This window comes from Pseudochaenichthys georgianus, chromosome 12, assembly GCF_902827115.2.
Source record: "Pseudochaenichthys georgianus chromosome 12, fPseGeo1.2, whole genome shotgun sequence".
Lineage (NCBI taxonomy): Eukaryota > Metazoa > Chordata > Actinopteri > Perciformes > Channichthyidae > Pseudochaenichthys > Pseudochaenichthys georgianus.
In genome coordinates this window covers 11,070,521-11,096,265 of record NC_047514.1, presented here as the reverse complement: position 1 = coordinate 11,096,265, position 25,745 = coordinate 11,070,521, and the positions used below count along the sequence as shown (strand labels likewise).

General features: G+C 41.1%; 1 protein-coding gene across 1 annotated transcript in view; it reads left to right on the top strand.

Annotated features, from left to right (window-relative positions):
• trabd2a (TraB domain containing 2A) overlaps positions 1 to 9,842 on the top strand; it is a 76,769-nt gene extending 66,927 nt beyond the window's left edge. The window contains exon 7 of the mRNA XM_034096307.1: positions 9,203 to 9,842. Coding sequence (XP_033952198.1) covers positions 9,203 to 9,443 — 241 coding nt within the window. The 3' untranslated portion in view covers positions 9,444 to 9,842. The remainder of the gene's footprint in view (positions 1 to 9,202) is intronic.
• Positions 9,843 to 25,745: the final 15,903 nt, after the last annotated feature.

The window sequence follows — 25,745 nt, the reverse complement described above, 5'->3', positions numbered from 1 at the left end:
CCTGCACACACACACACACACACACACACACACACACACACACACACACACACACACACACACACACACACACACACACACACACACACACACACACACACACACACACACACACACACACACACACTCTGCAGTGGGGTATAAGTCCAGACTAGTTCCTAGCTGGTATAAGTGTCTTGGATGTGAAAAAAGCCGCCTGGGAATTCCTACTAAGTATCCGGTTTTGGTCTCACAGTAGCTCCAGGCAAGCACTAACCGGACACCAAAACAAGCTCACCTTTCAGACTAAAAGGAGTGGTCTGCTGTGTTGAAACTTAATTTATTTTGTTGTAAGGGCAAACCTTTATGTTGCATGATTGTGCATGTGGGCAGGGAACAAAGAGATGAATTTGACCCGGCATCTGTTTTCTACACCCACTTATCCTGCTCATAGTTGGAAGCTATTTCAGCATGCATTGGCAAGAGGCTTTAGAGTTTCTAGCCAAAACCTAAAGTCAGACAACCACATTCATACACACCTACGGGCAATTATACTTTCCACTTCACCTGATCTTTGGACCGTGGGAGGAAATGTCACACAAAAAACTAACCAGGTCCTTCTTAAGTTAATCGTGGAGGAATTTCCATTTTGGGAATAATGGTCAATATCCACACGAGTGACTTGTATTAGTAGAAAAGGGAAAAATAAAGCCTGCATAAAAAAATAAACTCTATTATCCCATGAGAGAAATGTATTTTACTGCACAATCATCTGGGTAAAGGTTAAGATGACAATCTTATCTTTTTTAGAATTACTATTATTTTAGTTTTTTTACTGACTCCTGAATGAGAATGTATTTGCATGCTGTAGTCAGCCCTCTCAGAATCTTAATTTATGTGAAACATACAGCTTTTTACTATGGCTATAACATAATGCTGACTTATGAGATGTTTGTATATGATGCTGTTGCTTTTCAACAGACTTCTTCTTCTTCTGTTAATACAGTTACCTTCAAATTGTCTCTTCTTGAAATGTTCCCATGGTGCTACAGTTTACCTTCCCAGTTTATGAGCGAACCACAGGTTAAAGAAACACAAGACATGTGAGGAAAGAAAAATTCATTGTGGCAGTCTTTTTATTTTTACCTGGTAAGCATATGACTATGACAGTGATATCTAAATTATGATTATCCTTAATTGCAGCTAACCAGCAGGAAAGAAAGAATAGACCATGCAGGTCTCTGCTATTCAGAATTGAGTGATTTCTACCTCTGTATGAACATGTATTTTTCCATAAACAGTACAAACTATTTCAAATTAGTGATGTAAAGAGACCATACAGTGCCTGTTCTTCACCGAAACAGAGGGCGTTTGTGAGCGTTTGTGTACATTATGTCTGCAGAAATGTTTTCTCTCCTCCTGAGAACCTGCATTTTGAGCGGAAAGGAAACAGACTGTTTGTGTACACGTGTTACAAAGTGTACACGGTGCACGTCTTTGTATATTTGAATGTCTGAAAAGGTAGCCCATTGGAGGGAGTCCACAAAAAAAAGAAGCAGCTACAGTTCTCTGTTGTATTTGATGCTCGGCCACAGAGCGATGTGTCACACCTGGTTTCCATACACCTCTTCTGGCCCTCAAGGCAAAATAAACCAGCTTTGTAACTTTGTAAAAAGGCTAATATTTTCCCTTGACTTTCAAATATCTGCTTCAGTAATTTACACATTAGATGAACTAATGTGGCTTAACAGGCAGCAGCTAAGTATTCCCTGCTTGGTCTGAATGTATGTTCCGTATTAAAAAAAAATTATGAGCCTGAAGCTGCAGGCAGTAGCACTCGAGCCAACACAAGTCAATGCTAAGAAAACACCATTAACTACAAGTATCTATAAGTAATCAAATAAACACTATCTATCAGTCGAGTTTAATTTTTGAAGGGAATTTGCCTCATTGATTCTGCAGTAACTGGTTACGACACACTGCCTTTTTGCACTTTCATGTTTAACTGATTCCTACACAGAATATATTTAGCCATTTTATTTTGCCTGGCACTTAACTGTCTTAACTTCTCCAACTGTGTAATTTCTTCAGCCAAAGACATTGGAGTCAGCCATCCAAACTCAAGAAGCAATGGCGATAGACTAATTTATCTTTATTTTGAGCATTGTCAGAGCCCTATAGTCAGGGGCGAATCCCGATGGGCCGGTACTGAAGTGGGCCGGTCGGATAAGTCACTGGCACCCCCCGTCCCGTCCACAATTTACTTGCGGCACCGAGGTGGGCCGGTCGGATAAGTCACTAGCACCCCCCCCCGTTGACAATTTACTTGCAGTACCGAGGTGGGCCGGCGGTACCGAAGTGGGCCGGTCGAGAGTCCCGGCCTGATTTGTAGTCCCAGTCCGCCCCTGCCTATAGTAAGTGCAGTTAAGTGGAAATGCTATCTTGCAATCACATTTTCTTGTATATTGGAGGCTATCCTGCTGTGCAAATTTCAATAATGTGTGTGTTTGTTCTGCCTGGCCTCGTCCCAGTCAAAACCACACGTGCACTGCAGTCTCTGCATCAAACAAGAGAATAAAATGATTTAATTGCTGGAATTGTTTAGAAAAGGACAGATAAAGAGACACATGCAGGATGTATAATATTGGCATTGGAAGAACAATAGAGTAGAAGCAGGCCGGCTGATTGGCTGTTGGTTTATTGCCATGAGCAGATCAATGAGCTGCGCGCCTCGTATACATTCTCTGCTGATTGGTCGATGCTGAAACAGTGGATTGCTTTGTTGAGAAGTTTTCCTTTGTAGCTTTCCCCATCATTAATATTTCCACTGCTTTCCGCTTATTTCCGCTTACAATTGTGGATGGTATAGGGATGTAGAGAGAGTCCTTTTTTTAAGATAACACCATGATTTTCCGTGGTGGTGGTTTTAGATGAGCAATGACAGAGCAGAATACAACAAGATCAAATTAGTCTGGGGATAATTGTATTTTACACACCCAATTTCATACCATTAGTGCCATTTCTAATGCGCCATCTTTGTTCTCATTCATAACACTCCGTTCGATTTCTCACTATGGGATGCGCCTCAACGCGTATACAAACAGAAGCATCAATCTCATTACGCCAATCCTGATTGGCTGGTGATCTTGACAGGGAATCCACCCACCCTTTAAGTAGCTTGCGCTACGACGCAGCGTCATTCAAACACCTCTTCTCGCTTCAGAGCACATCTCGATTTATCAGTAACCGGGCTAGCTTAACGGTCCACAGACTGAACCCAAAGCTAACATTCGGTCGACGGGCGCTTGCCGGTTACTTTTTTGCTTTGCAAGAAGACTGAGCAATATTAACACACCAGTTAATATTGTAATCTGCCTCGCCGTTCTTTCTGTCGAAATAACGGTAAGGTTTGATTTTTTCTTCAAGCTAGTAACATACCTGTTGCTGGTTTGTTCTTCCCTCCACACCGACACCACGGTAAAGAGGACGTTCTCTTTTCTCTCTCACACCAGAGGAGACAGAGATAAAAAAAAAGTATTAACACACCAGTTAATATTCTTTAAAGAATAAAATCTACACCGTCGCCTTTTTTCCTTTCGGACTAACGGCAAGGTTGGATTTTTTCTCAGTAACGTACCTGTTAATAGCGTGTCCACTCCACGCCGACACCCCGGCGATCAAAGATGGACCCTTCTCTCTCTCACACCAGAGGAGTCAGGGACTCGGAGGCTCGGCTATGCGGCTGCGGGTTTAAGATTTCAGGCACAGACTCACACCAGGTCTGCTCGTCCTGTCTCAGGCTGGAACATGCCCGGGAGGCTATCGATAACCCCGGCTCGTGCGGGCATTGTACCCGCTTCACCATGAAGAGCCTCCGCCGACGGTTAGCACGCGAAGCTAGCTTGTCGGGACAGGACCCCCTCATGTCCGCTGATTCGCCGTCCGGCAATCAAGACATGGTGGCGTCCGCTGCAGAGATTGAACCCCGCGCTGTGTCAGACTGGGGCTCAACAACAGCAACAGCCGCTGAACCGGAGCCCCACGCCGTTTCAGGCTGGGACCCGGTGGCGGCAAGAGCCGCGAGAGCGGAGCCCCACGCTGTGTCAAGCTGGGGCTCCCAATTTGACCTCACCATGGTTCCACCCGCGGAGGATGTCCTGGAGTTGGACTACATGGAGGACGAAGAGGATACCTCTGAGTTCCTCCTGTCCGACTCAGATGATGATGACATCTTCGTTTCATCGGCTCAGGCTGCTAAACCGGGAGCGATGTCCGCTCCCCCAGGCGAGAGCACACCAGCTTCGCCCGTCCTAAGCATGGACTTGCAGGCCGTGTGTCAACGCGCTGCGTCCAGACTGGACATCCCATGGCCGGAAGTGGCCAAGGAGACCTCCAGATCTCGCTACGAGGGGAAGAACTTGCCCCAAGCAGAGAGGACGAAGAGGCAGCTCCTTCCAGTCGTTCCGGAGATGCTGGACGAGGTGTCGGTCTCGTGGAGAGACCGTCCCTTTAGCAACAAGGCCCCAATCCAGGGTGCCTCCTCCATGGACTGTGACGGTATGGAGAGGCTCGGCCTGCTCCGCATGCCGCCCATGGAACCGCTGGTGGCAGCCCACCTCCAACCGAGGCTGGCTTCAACACCGAGCAGGAACCCCATGCTACCGGCAAAGGCAGACCGGTTCCAGTCAGCGATGACCGAACGGGCCTATAAAGCCACAGCTTTGTCCGCCAGGGCACTCATCGTCTCCTCGCTGCTGACCGCCTACCAGGCGGAGCTCTGCGAAGACATGTCGAGCAGACCTGAGCCTGCCGTGTGGGACGAGATCGCAGCGATCACGGACATTTGCCTCCGTGTGCAGCGCTGTGCAGTCCAAGCCACGGGCAAAGCACTGGGAATGATGGTGGTACAGGAGAGAGCCAGGTGGCTCAACCTGACCAACCTTCCAGACCGGGAAAAAGAGGATGTTCTGGACATGCCTATTGTTCCCGAGGGAATATTTGGCTCCGCTCTAGCTTCAATGCAGCTGAGGTGCGAGTCAAAAAGGAAGGGAGACGAGGCTCTCCAGCTCTGTCTCTCCCGAAGGGTCCAGCCGCCACCTCCAATGGTCCCGCGGCAGGCCTTCACCCAAGCTGTCTCACGTCCTGCCCGGTTCAAAATACCGAAGCAGCAGAGACCGCAGCCCGTCCCGGGTCCCCAGCCCAGGCACGAGGTAAGAGGGAGCTGGCCAAGAAAATCTCCGGTTCCGGCAGCTGCCGCTCAGGCGCAGCCGACCCAGGTTTTCAGCCACCAGGAAAGGAAGAAGAAGCGGGCGGCCTGACAGCCTCCTCTCCTCTCCTCCATAAAGGAGCTGGAAGTTCCCTGTTCCCCAGCTCCAGAGCACGTTCCAGTGTTGGATGCTCATGTGTTTTCGGGGTGCCACCATGCCCCCATCTTCCCGCCGCCTCGAGTGATGCCAGAACGTCATCCTCAAGTTCGCGCCATCAGGGAAATGGACTTAACATCAAAGACAGCAAGTTCCGCTGCCTGTTTAAGTCACACAAACACATGTCATCATTGTTGTTTCAAAATAAATCATTTTCCACTGTCGTTTCCAGGCTTGAAGCCAAGGGCGCTGTCAACCTGGGGTACCACTGTGTTCAGACACGAGAGGGCCCCATAACACAACAAATAGAGACACTGAGGGCAGACGACAGAGCTGTGACATCTCCGCTCGCTTTGAGAAGCGAAACGTGGAGGATGCTCACAGATTCTGCTTGGGTTTTCAAGACAGTAACACGGGGCTACAGGCTCCAATTCGCTGTCACCCCCCTCACTTCTCGGGCATTCTGTATTCACAGGCCCGGGGAGAGTCGGCCCATATTCTAGAGCAAGATATTTTCTCGCTACTAGAAAATAAGGCTATATCGATAATACCCGCCGAACAGAGTCAGAGCGGCTTTTATTCCAAGTATTTCCTCGTTCCCAAACGGGGAGGGAACGGAATTCGGCCTATACTAGATTTGAGAGCTCTGAACAAATATCTCAAAAGATACAAATTCAGAATGCTCACTCACACATCTCTGTTGCGTCTCGTGCGCCAAAACGACTGGTTCACATCAGTCGATCTGAAAGATGCGTATATTTTCACATCCCAGTATATTATCCACACAGGAAATATCTGAGGTTCGCCTTTCAGGGTGTCTGTTACGAGCACAGAGTACTTCCCTTCGGTCTGTCTCTCAGCCCGCCAGTGTTTGTACGGTGTACGGAAGCCGCGATAGCCCCGTTGAGACAACAGGGTATTCGCCTGGCAACTTATCTGGACGATTGGCTCCTTCTCGCACGTTCGGAGCAAGAGGCTATTACGCAGACGAATGTCCTCGTAAAACACCTGCTCGACCTGGGTTTCGTAATAAACACAGAAAAAAGCATGTTGTCCCCAGCCCAGACTGTACTCTTCCTGGGCCTACGCCTGAATTCGGTGCCCTTTACAGCCCGCTTGTCAGTAGAGAGAGTGAAAGCCTTCAGGGCTTGCCTCGCTCATTTCCAGCCACGCAAATATGTTCTCTTCAGGTCATGTCTGTGGTTGCTGGGGCTCATGGCGTCAGCCATTCTGGTGGTATGACTGGGACGCTTACACATGAGGGAGTTTCAGCGCTGGGTAGCTGCCCTCAGATTGGACCCCGCGCGTCATGGCGCACGGAGAGTGATGGTCACTATGAAATGCGTAATGGCTCTGCGCCACTGGCTACACCCGACTTTTATAGTACGGGGCGTGCCTATGGGTGCTGTCCTATCGCGGAAGGTGGTCACCACAGACGCATGTCTGACGGGCTGGGGGGGTATATACGAAGGTCGACCTGTGAGGGATAAATTATCTGGAGCTTTTAGCGGTGTTCCTCACCCTGAAACGCTTTCTGCCTTTTCTCTGAGGACATCATGTCCTCGTGAGGACAGACAACACGACCACAATATCGTATATAAACCGTCAAGGGGGTTTGCGTTCTCTCCAGTTACACATGCTGACACGCAAACTGATCTTATGGAGCTGCGGACGTCTCCTCTCTCTAAGAGCGACGCACGTACCAGGAGTGATGAACCTCGGGGCGGATCTGCTGTCCAGAGGTGCACCACTATATATAATTGTGAGTCAGCTGTGGGTGCGTTACGGCCGAGCCGCGGTAGATCTGTTCGCATCAAAAGAAAATGCTCAATGTCAGCTGTTCTCCGGTCCTTCTGTACGCGTTCCCACCCCTGGCTCTGATACCCCCAACTCTGGCCAGAGTGAGAGAACAACGCCACACACTTATCCTGATAGCTCCGCACTGGCCTGCAATGTACTGGCTGGCGGAGATATATCAGCTGCTGTGCGGGCAGCCGTGGCAGCTTCCACTACGCAGGGACATACTGTCTCAGGTGGGGGGGGGGGGCGATCTTTCACCCACACCCAGAGCGCTTGGCACTATGGGCCTGGCCCGTGAGTGGTACAATCTGAATACAGTGGGGCTCCCTCAGAAGGTGATAAACACTATTCAGAGTGCGAGAGCTTCCTCCACCAGGTCTCTCTATGACTGTAAGTGGAGGGTGTTTGAGGAGTGGTGCCTTCAAAAAGGGCACATCTCTTTTCAATGTCCTGTCGGGGTGATTTTATCATTTCTACAGGACTTGATTGATAAACACAGAGCTTTCTCTACGATCAAAGTGGACCTGGCTGCTATTGCTGCATGCCATGTGGGCTTTGAGGGAAAGACGGCTAGCCAACATCCTTTGGTCTCCCGTTTTATGAAAGGGGCTCGCAGGCTCCTCCCTGTTTCCAGGTCACTGGTGCCCTTATGGGACTTGGCAGTGGTTTTAGATGGGCTCACTCTACCTCCATTTGAACCCCTGGAAGAAGCTGACATGAAACACCTGTCACTGAAGACAGTGCTGTTACTGGCCCTGGCATCTGCCAAGCGAGTCAGTGACATTCATGCGCTCTCTGTACATCCTTCATGCACTCAGTTTGCCCCGGGGCAAACGAGAGTGTTGCTGAAGCCCAACCCTGCCTTTATACCTAAGGTGGTTGGCTCATGTACCCCAATTGACATTGAGGCATTTCCTCCGCCACTGTGTTCCTCTGAGGAACAGCGGCCGAATTTGCTGTGTCTAGTTCGTGCTTTACGCATCTATATGGACAGGTCAAAAGAGTTTCGTTGTAATGACCAACTCTTTATATCCTGGGCTAACCCTCAGAAGGGCAAGCCCGTTACCAGGCAACGGCTCTCCCACTGGATTGTGGAAGCGATTGCTCTGGCTTATACGAGTCAGGGTTTGCAAGCACCAATGGGCCTGCGTGCTCATTCTACTCGTGGACTGGCTATATCCTGGGCTTTGTTCAAGGGTGTTTCCATCCAAGACATCTGTGCAGCAGCGAGCTGGTCCTCGCCGCTCACTTTTGTCCGCTTTTACAGGCTAGATGTCTCTGCTCCAAGTGTGGCCCGCGCAGTGCTGGGCCCCGTGTTGAGACAGAGTTCTACCTGTTAAGTTCTGGTTGTTTTTGGTGATTTTCGAGATAAGCATGTCCAGCAATACGGGAGTTTCAATATCCCATAGTGAGACATCGAACGGAGTGTTATGAATAAGAACTATAGGTTACTTACGTAACCCCAGTCCTCAGTGTAACATGAAGTGAGATGTCTCACCAGACGGCCCTTCTTGCTAAGGCGAAGCGAGAAGAGGTGCTTATTTTGAATGACGCTGCGTCGTAGCGCAAGCTACTTAAAGGGTGGGCTGATTCCCTGACGTTGACGTCAAGATCACCAGCCAATCAGGATTGGCGTAATGAGATTGATGCTTCTGTTTGCATACGCATTGAGGCGCATCCCATAGTGAGACATCTCACTTCATGTTACTCTGAGCACTGGGGTTACGTAAGTAACCTATAGTTATAGCGCATCTTTGCTTTGGCTAAATGTTGCTAAATCATGTTGGGTGCATTTAAGTAGATGACCTCAGATTGTTTTCCAACTGAGTCTCTTACCATCGAGGAAAGCAAGGACAAAACACACAATTGGATATCTCTTTTTTGAAATAAGCTAACATCTTCTTGAAATGTGTGTTTACTAGTGGGCTAGGTTTAGGGTTAGAGCTAATGTTGCTAAGTTAAAAGGCAATCAAGCAAATATTTAGGGGGAATTTCAAAAATAAATAAACATTGTTTTGAATCTAATGTTTCTATCCTACTCTCATGTCTTTGCTCTACAGACCTATGGTCCAGTCTCCACCTCCCCCGCTGGTTCGCATCGTCAACGGTTACATCACAGGGAAGCCGTCTCATAGAGCCCACAGCCACAACAACCACCATCACATATCTTCAGCATCGAGCGCCTCCTCATCCTCGCCATCTTCACTTGCATTCCTCTGTACATTGCTTACAGTGGTCCAACAGATATGGACCCTTATAGAGCGTTGGATAGGATGCTTTAAAAACAGTCAGCCATCATGAGAATAAACTGTTGTCTCATGTAAAGCGAGGTCTGATCCTGCAGCCTCTTACAAATTGAGGCCTTGATGAGCATGTCAGTTCATATAACCTCATGTTTTTCATTGGATTATTGGTCATTTTACACAGCAGAGGTGAGTACACAGGAGGGGAATTTCAAAGCTGACAGACCTGAAGCGTTTTTGGACGTTCACTGACATTACGCAACATGTCGGTTCCCGTAATGTTCATTATTCAAAGTTCAAACCTCGCAGAATATGAGATCTTACTGACGCGACTGTTCTGTGAATAAACAGGAGAACCATCCTGAAACTATTGCTGAATATCACATATCTTCAATAAGTACAACTGGAACCATATGTTCGTGTGTGTGTGTGTGTGTGTGTGTGTGTGTGTGTGTGTGTGTGTGTGTGTGTGTGTGTGTGTGTGTGTGTGTGTGTGTGTGTGTGTGTGTGTGTGTGTGTGTGTGTGTGTGTGTGTGTGTGTGTGTGTGTGTGTGTGTGTGTGTGTGTGTGTGTGTGTGTGCGTTTTGGTGAGTGAATGAGCGAGTGTGTGTCAGACAAACAAAGTCGATCAGCTCTTAACCCCCCCCGGCCTTACAAACAGAGGTTTTCCTCTCCAGATGTTAATTTATTCTTCCATTTTAGAAGAATTTGTTTAATGTTGCATAAACATGTGAGAGGGGGAATTGTACATATTGTTTCTAAATATTATAGATGTATTTTAGAATTATAAAAAAAAAGAAAATTATCAAAAGTGTTGTTGTTGTTTATATAAATATATAAATAGATATGCAGTATATTTTTGAAAAGAGAATCAGGAACTAACCACCATAGCCCGTGTCATGTGTCTCACTGAAATGACATTTTTGAAAGGGACATATGATTGTATTGTACTTTATGTATCAGTGTTATCTCTTGCTTTGCTGTATGTGTCTGCTGAAAGGATTCACGTTATGTGTGTGTTTTATTCACCTAGAAATCATTTGTTTAATTTATTTAACTACTTTAGTTTTTACTTTAGACCATACTGTATGAAACATTCCCAGTGTTGTTTTTTTCCATTTTTCCTTTAACAACTATTTTAATTGTATTATTTGAAATGTTTTCAAGCATGATTTCCAATGCATTTGATGGTTGTAATAATAATTCTCGTTACATGAAGCTGTCTACACAGATAGACAACATACAGCAAAGTGATTTAGGCCGTAAACATTTTTCTTAAGGCATGAGATGATTGTAATAGTATTACCATGACAACAATAAAATATTTATCTAGATTAAAATCGGATTCTATTGCTTGGCAACAGACAAAAGTTAGAAGTCTGTGAGAGGATGTATCAACTTTGTTGATATTACCACTGCGAGGAGTCTGATATATCGGTTATATATATATACTGAATCGCGTTTTTGTGTTTGCGCCCTTTGTTTGCTGTGTGGTTAGGGTTAGGTGTTAGATTAACACAAATTACAAGTGTATCAGTATTAAGAGGCTACAATCAATATTTCCATGTTAGCAATGGATCAAATGAAAGATAAACTAAAGAGTCACATATCTTTCTCATTAAATGCAACAGCTACAACGGTGTACAAGTCAGTTTAGGGTTAGGGATAGGAAATATTTGAACCCTAACTCTAACCCCCAACACATACACACACTTCTTTTGCCAGTAAATGTGTGACTAATCTCAAATAATTCGTAGTCTCAAAGAGATTGTTATTCTTGCAAATGCTCAGTTTTTCTTGGATTATTACCCCCTTATATTCCTTTTTTAACTTAAAATGGCCCTTAAATGCCTTACAGTATATTTAAAAAAGAAAAATCTAGTTGGGAGAAATATGTTGCTTACATTACTCATTGGGCACAAACATTTAAACATTTCATAAAGGACATGCTCCATTCATCAAATGTATTTAAAATCATCATCATCATCCTCATTGTGGGACTGAACATGGTATCAACATGACATTGAAATACGCGTTTATTAAGCAAAATGGTTTGAACTTTGCACTTACTTGTAGACGGACGCATAACGTTTATCCCAGAATGGTCATATCACATCAAGTTGCAATATGTCTCAAGTCACAGTTTACACATTTTGTTGTCAGTAGTCTGGCAGTGTGGGTGGGGATACAGAAAACACACACACGCAAACATGCTGCCCTGCTGCCCTGACCCAGGGTTCATGTTTATGTGAGGGTAATGTGCTGTGATAAGGCTGCTATTAGAAGCTGTTTGATGTGTGTATGTGGTCCAACACAAACAAGGCAGCTGCTCTGACAGCGCACCTCGATCCTGCAGGAAACAAACAGGAAACCAGAGCTAACAGACTCCTCAGATGTACAGGACATGAGCGCTAATTGATGTGTTATATCAACAGGAAAAGAAAGCTAATTGACTTGTTAGTTTGCGCTTTGATTTATGAGTGAATGCGTGCTAGGGGAGGTCATAGAGGTCTGTATATAGCGAGAGCAATGTTAAGACAGGATTTACATGATTAACGGGTAGAAATGAGGTGTGGGAGGTATGTATGATGTGCAATAGGGTCGTTGTAGGTAAAACATAAATCAGTGTGGAGCTCGAGCAGTAGGCTTGTAAGTCTGAAAAAAACATCCTCTGTTGTGTGGAGAAGTTGGTCCAACCTGCAAAGGATGGAAAATCTCAAAAAATATAGGTTTGTATACATTTTTTTATCAGAATATTACCTCCAGCTACATATCATTTTTTAACATCCGTCTCAATAAGAGGGTAAGTGATTCGATCCGCAAAGTACTTTCTTATTCTAAATGTGACTGAGCTCTGTATCTGTATATCAGATTCCTTTCATTTCTTGAAAACCACATACAACAATATCCTGGAATTTAAGCTGTTTTTCATATTTCTTTTCACTTTCTATTGTTTTTCATTCATTGACAGAGGAGTTACCCGGCTGCATGCAGAGTCGGAGCGATTCCTTGGTGGATGGTTTCTGGAAAATCTCTATTTTAGTTTGATGGGGTAAATGGAACTGACACAAGGGTAAGGCGATCACATTCTGATCATATTCCTCCAAAACAGCACAGGTAAAAAGGCATTTACCACTTTAATAGATTAGGTAGCAACTTGTGTGAATGCACAGCTGAACACATGGCATATCTGTAACTGTGATTGTGTGCAAGAAATAGAAAAAATAACAGAGAAGAACCAGATTTCAGAAAAAGAGTCACAGGCTAAATGTAGCCAATTTAAACACATTAAACTCACATCATGTTAAACACAGCCTCAATGAGACATTTCCTCTGCTCTATGTAACAAAACTCTCAAAACAACAGACCATGTAAGTCACTCAGTCATTCTTTAAAATGATAAACAAACAGAGGTACAGGTTACTCCTCTAATTGCCTCTTGTTAAGTGCTTTTACTGACAGATGTTACAGCTCATTTACCATAAGAAACATCCCAGAAAACATGCTGTGAACTCCATAAGTCAAACTAAGTGCCATAAGGGCTGAATGCAGACAAGGCATTGAAAAATATCAGGGCACATGGTTAAACTCTGATCAGTAGATTTTTACTCCAATTTGTGTTTATTTAAAAGAAATGTAGTCGTCTTTAACCTTCCCGATGCATGTGTTTAAGCTTGTAAAGTCTAAATGTGGATAATAGGTGAGTCAGGTTTAAACTCGGGACAATTGCCTTCAAACATGATGGATATAAATTGACTGGAGAATTGTATTTCAACGAGAATCTATTGGATGCCATTTGCATTACAGGCACATTAAAACATGATATTTTAATTCTCCTTATAAATAGGTGAAACTAAGATAAGTCTTTCAAATCTGTTCCATCACATAACACATAAACCTTTTTTAAGGATCTGTCTCTGGCTTATGGGGTTGTTGCCCTTATTATCCCCTCATTCAAATCACATTCTTATGAAATAAATATACTCTCGACAGACATTAACTCCTTAAAACACAATCAAATAAGAACCAGTCTTGTGAAAACACACAACACTAGACTGGAGGTGGGGTTGCCAGATTGGACAAAGTAAACCTGTAGGAATTGAAAGCAGATGTCCCCGCAGACGTCTGTTTCCTGTGGAGCACAAAACTAGGTAAAAATAAAGAAATGGCATTGAAAGACACAGGTAGTTTATTTCTTGGAAAAACTGCAATTGTCCACTATTTATTGGAGCTTTATAGCTGAAAACCTAATTAAAAATATCAGGTGAAGTCCCTTGTGGAACATTGGAAAATCACACCTTGCAATGCTGAAACTGGATTTAATGAAAGACAGAACGCGTGGACTGTAGACGGACCTTTTTTCTGTTGTCTTTGATGTATTCCCATTTTGAAAATAAAAAATAAGTACATACGTATATCAAAGAAGGGAAATACTTTCTATAAAACTGTCAACTACACGACTTTCATTTTGATTCATCGGAATTGCTCTTATTTTTATTCCAAGGACATGGATACTAGTTTCATCCATTATTACTAATTCAATGAACCATTCATCCATGTTTACAGACAGTCCCTCTGTTCATTTTGAGCCCCGAGGTCAAATCACTTTCCCATTGTTAAAACAAGCCCTGCGTCTTATTGTTTATCTGATGTAGCACTGCTCTATCCCTCACAGTCTTGCACAAATAAGCCCATGTGTGTAGAAAAGGTCTCAGTGTGGCTATTATTACTGCATCAGTCTAGAAGCCATTGCATGTGATGACTAAGACCCATGGTAATAAGTGCTCTGTTGAGTCGTCTGTATATTTATAAAGTAAATCTCCTTGGGGTTATATATAATGTTATCAGTGCACTTGCAGCTCATAGTGTAACAATGTGAATTTTTTTATATAAAATAAAAGATGTTCATGGATTGTCTAATTTAACACAGGGGAGATTAAAAGAAGAATGTATGTTTTGTCACTGTTCCATCTCCATCTAACTTTTGTACAGTCTCTGCGTGTTTTTCTCACTCCATCCCAGCTATCAAAAGTACAATAATGCATATCCAAATCCCAGAGACATCTTCAAATTGTATTGTCTTTGTCCACATTTTTCAGTTGTAAGTCAAATCCTCCAAATTGTAGATCTGGAACCAGCATTTAAAAAATACATAGATATGTACGTTTGAATTTAAACTAAATACATACAACAAAGAGGCATTATATGGAAATACTTAAAAGTATATATTTCCACAGATGGTTTTCTCTAGCTCCAACTAGAAATAATTACTTTTCTGCCTTATACTGGCCCCTGAGGAATGGACTTTGAGACACCATAACCTTTAAATGTGAATGCTACATCTGCTAGGTTTCCCAGAAGGCTTGACAGATTGAAAAGTTGTTGTAATGCTTTCCTCCTCTGTGTGCTCACAGAAAAACTCATAACTTAAGGAACCTATTAGACTCTAAGTGAATTCAAAGCAGTTGTAAGGACAGTTCCGATATTGGAAATATTCAGGGCTTTGATGTTGTTGATTACCGAAGTCTCTGCATCTGTTTCTCCTCTTTTGTCTTTGTATTTTCCATGAAATATCAAATCAAATCAAATCAAGTTTTATTTATATAGCACATTTATAAACAATTTTTGCTCGAGCCAAAGTGCTGTACATAAAATAAAAATAGCCTACAGTAGAGACACTTTACAGCAAATACAACATCACAAATTGTTCAGAATATCAGTATGAGAAAAATGACACCCCCCAAATATGTAAACTTAATTAAAAGTTATAACCATACTTTCAGAAATGATTTACTTTATGGTCCACATACTAATTCTTCATTATAGACAAATAGTGTAGCAAACACATAAAGTACACCCTCAAAAATTGTTTTATAGTTGCTGGCAAACCATTGATACTATTAAAAAAGTAACCTGTCATAGAAGTAGAAAACTTAGGAATACAATAAAGCAAGAATAGGACAATTAATAATCGTTATGTTTTGTATGTAAGTTGTATTTGTTTACAGTAAAGAGGCTTCATCTAATGTAAAGGTATTTTTCATAGCAGACATTTTTGACATTCCGCAGTAAGAAGGGCACAGGTGTATGTAATAAACTTAACGATGGCTGGAATCCATTTAGCGGCTTCAGTTTCACGGCCCGATTGTGCGATGCATGCTGTCACAATAACGCCTTATTGGGACACCTGAATGGAACAGAGCCATCGTTACTGTGATTAGTAACACCTGTGCTTCTGCTACAATGACAAGCCATAAAATGTCTGCTCTCAAAAAACATCTATTTCTACAACAAGGTGAGGTCCCAAAGAACAATTCCTGAATATATTTGAGTTGGCTATGTTACTTAGCTTTTTACTTTGCCCCAACAACTGCAGATTTGTATTTATTATAAGCACGTTATCTGATGGCACTAGAAAAAGCATGGTAAAGTCTGGACCTTGCAATAGTCAAGTTGCAATATTTAAAGCTAGTAATTATACTTTTGCTTAGTGAGAGCCTTAATGCCATGCTTATATCAAGTATGAAAATCGTTGATGCATAATGTGTTCTTCTTTAACTTTTGAATTTTAACAGATTTGAACACATTGCAGTGTCAAGTTATCAGAATATTTGAAGTCAACGTTTTTTTATTTGTATGCTACATTTGTATATACTTCTCCATGCTCAAATGAATTATCAAAGCGGGTTTTTAATCCTTGTACACTTAAAATTACATTTTCTGTTCAGAAGAAGTTTAAGAGCAAAACATTGTGTATGTCTGTCAGTGGCCCACACGGTAGGTCTGCCTGTGATTGTCAGTTTATAAACAAATGAGGCATTTCAGAGCTGGCTCTACACCACAGGGTGTCACTCAGTCACAGCCCGGGTCAATGGATCCCATTCACGGAAAACATTTTTTGGGGTGTGTTATTGATAGAAGGAAGCCCACACTGGGAGCTCGAACTTGGAGTCAGAACACTAACACACACACTCTCACGTCATACCAGCATTGTACTAATGTACAAGCTAACACACACATGTTAACACAATTCAATCAGACCCATACAGTTTCTGAGTGGGTTTGGTTCATATCCATTTTCACCCTCAATATACTCTAACTCAAACTAAGAGTTACCCCCCTCGGAGGTTCTCAGATTCAGCTTCAGGAATGTGTTTTCAGTGGTGACAAGATGTGGGAGAGCTGGAGCTAAAAGGTCATGATGACCTTAAGCATTAGAATTAGCCTATGAGCCACTTCCCTCTCACCATACCTGTGTCTTTTCGAGTTTTACACTGCTCAGATTATATTCTAGGATGCCGGTATTGGTAGATTATTTTTGAGTGGCAGTAGAAAAGGTGGGAGAAGTACTCAGATCTTGTATTTAAGTACCAGTGTGCAAGAATACTCTGTTACTAGTAAAAGTCCTGCATTCAAAATGTTACTCAAGTAAAAGTACAAAAGTATTGACCTCACAATATACTTAAAGTACCAAAAGAAAAAGAATTCATTATGCAAATTGGCCTATTTCAGAATAATATATAGTTTATGTTTTAATTATAATTATTGATGGAATATAGGCTAGTGTTAATCACAGCTGGCTAAGGTGCTGCTAATTTGAAATGGAAGTATAAAACATTCGGAGGTTTTGCATGTGAGAGATTAATATTATAGTATAAGTCAGTGTAATAATGAAGATGACATTTTCCACTTAGAATTGAAAATTGCAAATTATACCCACCATAATGATGTCTCAAATACATTATAAAGAGACTGATTATAGCTGACAGCAGTTGGGAGTTGTATGTTAATCACTCCACAATAAAACTAGGTACAATGCCGCCCTCTGTCGGTGAGCCGAGGTACTGTTTTTCATTCAATAGAAACTTCTCCATCTGCCTTCTCAGCAGATAAAGTATCTTTTCGAGTTACTATAGTATACTATGTCTTTTTTTGCTCATTATCGACATGATTTTTTCTGATATTTTCCAAATACTATGGAATACTATGTTTTATTTCTCATATTTTAGACATACTATACTCATAGGTTTTTTTCAGAGATTTCCGATATTCTTTTTTTCTGATATTTTTTACATACTATACTATGTCATTTTCTTTCTGATGTTTTCAAAATACTATACTATGTTGTTTTCTTTCTCATATTTGAGAGATACTATACTATTAGGTTTTGTTCTGAGATTTCCGACATGCGTAACTAGCCCTTGTGTGGTGTTCGGGTCAAATTGACCCGATTTCCATTTTCAATGAATAAAAAAAAATATAAGGATATTTTCGTTCAACCTGAAACTCAATGGCCGGGGCTTATTTATAGTGAAGGACATGTGGAATTGTTTTTATTTTTTTCCACTTATGAAAAAATGCCCACCCGCATTTATGTCCTTCATAAGAGGTTCGGATACAATACCAGGACAGACAGACAGAGACAAACACACAAACTAAAGACACACGCACACGCACACAGAAACTAAAGACACACACACACACACACACACACACACACACACACACACACACACACACACACACACACACACACACACACACACACTCGTATGCATAGAGAAGCAGTTTGATTCTGTTTTCCCTTGATCTTTACCCTTTGTAGTGTACACAAAACTATCCTAGAACATTATAAACATTTTAGATCTTCCAGAAATGTATAAACATTTTACATTTTCTCGCACTGTCCCCCCTCGCACCTGCACGGAGGGACTAAACAGAGACAGCAAATTGGAAGATGAACTTGATTCAGAGCCAGCTGCTGGAAGACCCCCACAGTCAGCTTCTGGAAGACCCCCACAGCCAGCTGTGAGGTCTGTGGACCCTCAAAGGACTCAAAGACACAGACTACATGCAGCAACTGCAACAAGTACATCTGTGCTATACCCACGAAGAAGTTCTGTACATCATGTGTTTCCTAAACGGACTTGCCCATTGACTCACATGATGTCACTTCATCAATATAGTTTTCGGATATACTGTCTTTTATGAATAGTGACTGTTAATTGTTTTTATTTGCTTTGTGTTTATATCTGTTCTATGTAATTTATATGGATGTTTCATTCCCTCTATATTTCACAGCCAAATACTTTTGGATGTGTGGTTCTTGTGTTCCAATTGCTGATCAATTGCTTTATTTCCTTCAGGGCTTTGATTATTATATGACAGATTAAAAATAATAAACCTTAATGAAAAAATGTTTCATTTACATTAGTCCTGTATGAGCAAAATGTAAACCTAGTTTTTTATTTTTATCACAAAAAACGATGGACACTTCCATTGTTACATTTGATCTAGAAAAGAGTATTTTCAAAAACGAATCATATATTTCATTTATATTGTTGGGGAATGAGTTAAAGAAAATATATATAAGGAATTGTGCATGTTGAATTTAGTTCTGTATTTTTTTTAAACCCTGAAATATGTCCCGGGTCAATTTGACCCGAACATTACCAAAGGGTGCGAAATGTGAACATAACACAAGGGCTAGACTATCTTGTTAGTTGATTGAGTTATACAGTAATTACATTACATTACAATGACCATTGTTCATTAATGTAATAGTTATTCAATGAAGCTGAACCAACTATTTTGTAATAATAGCTATTTTATTGAGTTGTTGGTATATATTATTCAAATGAAGACAATTATTTATTTATTTTGTATTACTTTTATAGAACAAAACATTATTTTAAAATGAATTTCACATTAGCTATTTTATCGAGTCGAACCAACCAATTTGAAAAAGAAAGAAAGAAAGAAATGTTGTATTAAATGCAATAAAATGATCAGTTCAGTACTTTTTTTCAAATGTTTCCAAATGCTATACTATGATTTATTTCATATTTCTTTAAACGATATATACCATATTCTACTGTGTCGTTGATTGCATATTTTTTGACATATTATACGATGTAGTTTTCTCTGTTATTTTTGACATATGTTTTTAAATGGCATTCTGAATATTTTCCAGTATTTTCAACATACGATACTCTGCGGATACTCTCGGGTGTTGAACACAGTTTAGTAACAGGTTTTAGTTTTACTAAGGATTATTTGGATATTTGTTGACATTATATACTATGTGGTTTTTCTGATAGTTTTCCATACTATACTATGGTGTTGTTTTTGTATATTTTAGAAGCCTTGGATAGATTTTGATGCATATACTGCTCTCCATAGGCAAAGAGAAGTCCTTTGCACCGTGTCTGCAGACTTGTTTTTTTAAATGACTATCTATTAAAAAGCCATTATAAGAAATGGGGAGTGATGTTGTTCCTGGCAGGAGTTTTTTTGGAGAGTAACTGTACGCTTCCACACATGGAACACCTCATTAACCCAAGGGATATTTACGGCCTGCAGCACAGCCAGGGATTAAGGCCTTGCTCATCTTAATAGTCTCTCAGCTGACAGAACTAACTCTTCTCCAATTCACACCTGTGTTCTGGAGCTGGTAGGCATCTACGACTTTGCTCGGGGGAACTTCGGACTAATTCACTCACTGGTGAAGGGAAATTGTTGCTGATTGAAACACAGTTGCAGGTTCACCTTCACTGATTAAAAAGAACAAAGAGGTAAAACAAAAATGTATTTTTCAGATCCAAAGAAGGAAGGACTGCTCTCAGAACTAATAAACTATATTGTTATAATGTAATTCTTTAAATCAGACATAAGACAAATGCCTGGTCTTAAGAGCTGCAGTACGGACACAAAACATTGAGTCCAACAAAAAAAAACGTGTCTTGCTTCCTCCTCGCCCTTTTGTGGGCTAGGAGGGATCTCACATTCATCACATCTCATTAGAAACATTTCTTTCATTTATACAGCTGTCGAGTTGGCAGGTTATTGTATCCACTTTGAAATATCTGGGTATTAAAAAAGTTAAGACATTGCCTAGAGTTTCGATTATAATGAGAAGCTCCTACACCTTGTCCCCTCGTGGTTTGAATTAGGATTTTGATATAAAGTCCTTTTTGACATATCCCATTAATATGGTCTCTATATTTTCAAGTGTCTCTGAAACATGACTAATATTAGCCAAGGTATATTATACATTTTACAATTTTTCCGATTCACCCTATGTACTCTGGCATGGAAAAACAGTATGTAAATAAATACAATTTGTGATAATACACTTGGTCTATTAAAGGTGGGGTAGGTAAGTTTGAGAAACCGGCTCGAGATACACTTTTTTTTATATTCCATGGAATGCTCTTAACATCCCGATAGCAATGAATATCTTAAGTGCTTTGACAAAAAATGTCATCTGTGGAAGCCGTAGCACTGTAAAAAGCACGACCAGTCATTTTAGCCGGCCCGGCTAAAATAACTGGATGGCCTGCCTGCCTGTCAGCCTTCCATCTGTGCACAAACTTATCTCGTGCCCTCATTGGTCATGTGCGCCTTCATGTGTGTTGGAGGAGAGACTCTGTAAGGAAGTGGCAGATATTTTCCGGTTGTGTAATTTCAAATTCTAGCCACTCGAGCTGGTTTCTCCAAAATTATCTACCCCACCTTTAATATATAAACAGTGTTTGATAGTTATACCTGATGGCCTTTTTCAAGACTTTTATTGACCCCTAGTGTCCTGTAAATTAGTGAGTTAAAAGAGTAGAGTAAAAGAAGAGTATATTTTAATTGGAACTGTATATAACATTTGACTATACAGGTATATCTAGCTATACTGTATATAACTTGTATTTTTTAAATCAAAATAGCCATAAGAATGAAAACAACAATTTGGATACAGTGCATTCATTCAAATTCCAGACACAAATATCATTATGTATACAGTATAATGACACATGGTAAATAAATACTATTAAGCATGCTACATTTCACAAACTAATACAATTTGATGAGATACATTAAACAAAGTGCCTTATCTCAGTCTAATATTTCCAGAGTTTGTTGTCCTTCAGCTGAACACAACACTGCCTGTCACTACAGTTAACTGCATGTTTTTGTGACTTGTATTGTGGAAAAGGAATGAGGAACATATTTCAAAGTCTCTGCCTCCCTATAGACGTCTCAGCTCTTTTCTTTAGGCTGAATCCATCACCTATTTGAAAGTTGAATGGCAGTGCTACCAGCCCACTCCAAATTGCAAAAGATTATTTCCACCTCTTGAATGTTAGTGTGACGTATTTCCAAGTTCCCTGTTTCATCACCTCGGCTTCTTTGCGAGCAACTGGAGATAACATTATTGAATATAAAGCACCTGGGACCGACTCGTCACCCTGCAAAGATCAATTTCAAGTCGGAGGCTGTGAGAAAGTAGCATAACACTCTCTGAAGTTAACCTCTTGAGACATTACCCCATCCCCAAAACACCCGCAAATAAAAGGGCTTCCTCCTAAAATGTAGAATAGAATGGGATTCATTTAAAAAGCTTATGGAAGTGGAATTGACAAAAGTAAGTTGGTAAATTAGTTTTCTGTGTTGAGCATCGACACTGCTAGTATGTCACCACTATCTCTAAATAAAAGCTGTGCCAACAAAAACACCCCAGCAACATTTTTGTTGGGGTCTCAGCCTCCAAAACGTACCTGTCGTGTCACACAATTACCTTTTGGGACCATACTTTTCATTCCATGTCTGCTTCCATTTCCTTTTCTGAGCTTCTGAACTTCTTCTAATCCTTTTTTTAATTGAATGTGTGTGAGGTGAATGAAAGCAGTTTTATTCTGAAGTGTGTTTCAGTCCCCAAAATATGACCATAGCTGAATTTGAGGGCCATAGTTTCCTTTTTTGTGATTTTTTTCTCTTCTCTCAACTGCACTTCAATCTCAGTTATTCAAATGAATTTAAACTAAAATCTTCTCTGTAACAATGTTTGTCCAGGCTCTCATCAAATCCTGGCTTGTCTGTTTTGTCCTCTGTCTCAATATTTGTTTTGTCCCCTCATTAAATAGGCTGCCTGCACCTCTCCATGTAAGTAGTTCATGATTGCATCTCGCAGTGCCGTGCCTCGCATTTATTCAGCACAAAAGGATATTATTTGTCTGCGCTTTCAACTTGGCTTCAGAAAGACAGGAAAAAGGGAAACACTCCAAAGTGTAGTTCTTTGTCCTGTCTGAGCCTACCAAGAATAGATCTCATCATGTTTTCATGGAAATCCAAATATCATGTTGAGGGAATTTTTCATTTAAATGCATTGGTGGTAATTTAAAAAGTCCCACATGACAAAAAGGAGCCAAAACAAACCCAGAGGAGAATGGAAAACGGAGAGACACTGATCCCAAAGATGCTGAAAACTATGACAACTATTATTTCCTGTGAACATGTAGCAAAAATATCATGGCCAGAAAAAGAATGTATCTTCACAAAAAAGGGTTTATTATTCTTCCTACTCCAGAGGAATGTTGCATAAGGACTTACAAGGTTAATGTTCAATACAAGTATGTAATTTAATAAGCAGTACATCATTGACATCATTAAAAGAGTGCACAAAAGGAACAAGTCATATAATGGATAAGCTTTATTTTCTGTTGTCTTGACAATGGATAGAGGATGTTAGCCCTCTCTTTGACAGACTGAGAGTGGGGAATAAAATGTTCGAGGTTTCTCTGACCTGAAAATCTAATTTGAAAAGCATCTCCGTATGAACTATGTAATATTCAGCTCATGTTGAACAGCTCAAAACTCCAAAAGAGCCAACGATTATCCAATAAATGAAAAGGAGTCACTTTAAATAGCTTAATAATTTGCTGCATATCCAGACTCACACATGGATGGATTGATACTTTATTAGAGCTGATTTGCAGGGTGAGGGAGATGATTGAGCATCCTGATGCAGTCCCAGGCTCCTCTGGTATTCAAGAGTGAAGCTCCGATAACTGACAGTGACAGGGCAAAGCTGGAGCAGATGAACCTCATCGACTCCTGGAAGCATGGCTGATCACAGCAGTGACAGCAGCGGAGAGCGAAGAGGAAGACTGACACCTGAACGGGAGATATGGAGGGGCACTTCAGAGCTGATACATGAAACATGTAAGGCTACTTCTGTCCGGAATTAATGATAACTTAAAAGCCTATAGTGATCCATGATAGAGGAGAAGAAAAGGGCCTTTAAAAAAAAAAACTCAACAAAACCTGATCTCACGAGTTGAGATCTTTGAACACTAGATGGCAGTTTGACACAGAGAAGTGTTGTTGGTAAAAAAAAAAAAGCCTTGGGGTAAAACTGAAATGTGTTTTGTAACAATCACTGTAATTGATGTTCGGTACGGCTGATTGAAGCAGTGTTTACCTACCTCTTGTCCGTTTTGGATTGTCCCAAATCTAATTTGATCCACAGCTCTCAGGCTGGAATATTAAACTTAGTTTTCTCAAACGTTTGTGTATTAGGAATCTGGGCATTTTCAAAGGTTGTGATAAGGTTTTAGTTCCATATGAAAATGAATTACCCACAACTTGATTGTACTTCTGGGCAGCCATTGACCTACGCACTTCCTGCCCTCTGTGCAATTCAGTGTACACAGCAGAAGTAAAGTGGCAGCTTAATCTTATTTTCTTATTTCCCCAGGAACAAAGCAGTGCTTTAGGAAAACGCACCATGTGTGCACAATGTAAGATGCAATAATAAAGTTCTTTCAACCCAAGTTTTGCCAAAAGACCACCAGAAAAAACACTTTGAGAAAAGCATAATTTTCAATATTCCCTGATTGTTAACTCTGAGAGGTTTGATAATGGAAACCGTAATAGCACCTCAGGATGGGAACCCTGGAGGGACAGCATTGCCTGAAGAACATAACAAAGAATTGATTGATCATGTGGGCGTGTGTCATTAGTAGGGAAATTACTTAGGGCAATTCAACATATTATGAGTTTTAGGCCTTCAGAGAAATGACAGCGATCTTAGAGAATGTCTGCCCTTGTTCAAATCAAAAAGTCCTGATAAGATTATTTTCAAAATAAGCAAAGAATGGAAAGTAATTGGTGTGTTTGAAAAAAATTCCATTATCATGCAGATTGTGACTCAGATAATTGACCTCTTCCAACACAGGCCATTACTGAACAAAGTATGTGGCTCTAATTCTCGTCCTTGAGGAATACCTTAAACAGTGTTTCTGATTTAAACTGTTTTATAGTTTACTTTCTGCCCCTTCTTTTTAATTGGCTCAACCTCTTGTCCACATAACGTCAGTGCCCTTTTATTCGGTCCACTGCGGTACGGTTCACTGGTTGTTTTCTGTCCTCTTCTTGTCTTTGGCAATTCCTTTCATTCTTGAAAATATTTAGAATACGCCTTAAAAGTGGATGCTATGAAGTGTGTCATGTAACTCTTGCATATCACTTAAGATCACACTGGTGTTAGTTATTCCCTTTAATTAAACAAACACATTTCACTCTGAGCCTATCAGGTGAAATATTAAAACAACTTACAAAGAAAAATATATTCAGAGAGTAGATGCCCTAATAATTTAAATATACTGATACCTGTAAAAGTATTTCAACAAGGCTGAGAGATCATATTTGATGAAATAGAATAGTAGAAACGATTCACATCTCATTTGAACTTATTGACGTTATACCTGCCTTTCAGTCTTCTTCCCCCAGGTCTCAAAGTGATCACAGACTGCTCATAATGCTGTCATATCTCATTTCTGCAACCTTTATCATCCTTTTCTTCCGATTATTTCTTATCTTCCTGTCTGGTTGGTTGCTCATTTTGCATTTGTTTTGCACTCAGCTGTTTTCTGCTGCCACGCTCAATGAGCACATCAAGACAATCACATCCTCCATTTGTCTATCTGCCTTTTTTGTTCTTTGCTAACACTATGAGAGAGAGAGAGAGAGAGAGAGAGAGAGAGAGAGAGAGAGAGAGAGAGAGAGAGAGAGAGAGAGAGAGCGCACACACACAAGATATGCAAGCTAAAAGCAGATCAATCACAGGGGTTGAGGATCAAGACATAGGATGAAGAGAGCAGGAATGTTTGTGTTTCGACCTGTTGGTGGCAGTGTTGATGCTTACAACTCTGTGTTGTTGTACTTTAGTGAACCCTTGCCACACACGTGTCTCCTTTGAGAAATGATAAAGACAACAGCAGCTCTGGGCCGTAACCGTGCTTTCAGCAGAATTTGATTTGGGGGTTTGGGAACCTTTTTATTTTATCGTTGTGAATTTTCAAAATCGATGTGTCACTGATATGCTGTTCAATGAAATGTGTTGTAACAAATGTTTAAATCAAATGCAAGTTTTGATGATTAGATAAGAACAAATTAAAAACATTAGCATCCATAAACTTTCCCATGGAAACACACTCGAACAAATCCACTCTGGACTGAATGGAGTTTTACAGTGATAAGAAAACAGATTTTCTAAAACATCCAGTGCTGTTCAATCCTGCTGTAGAAG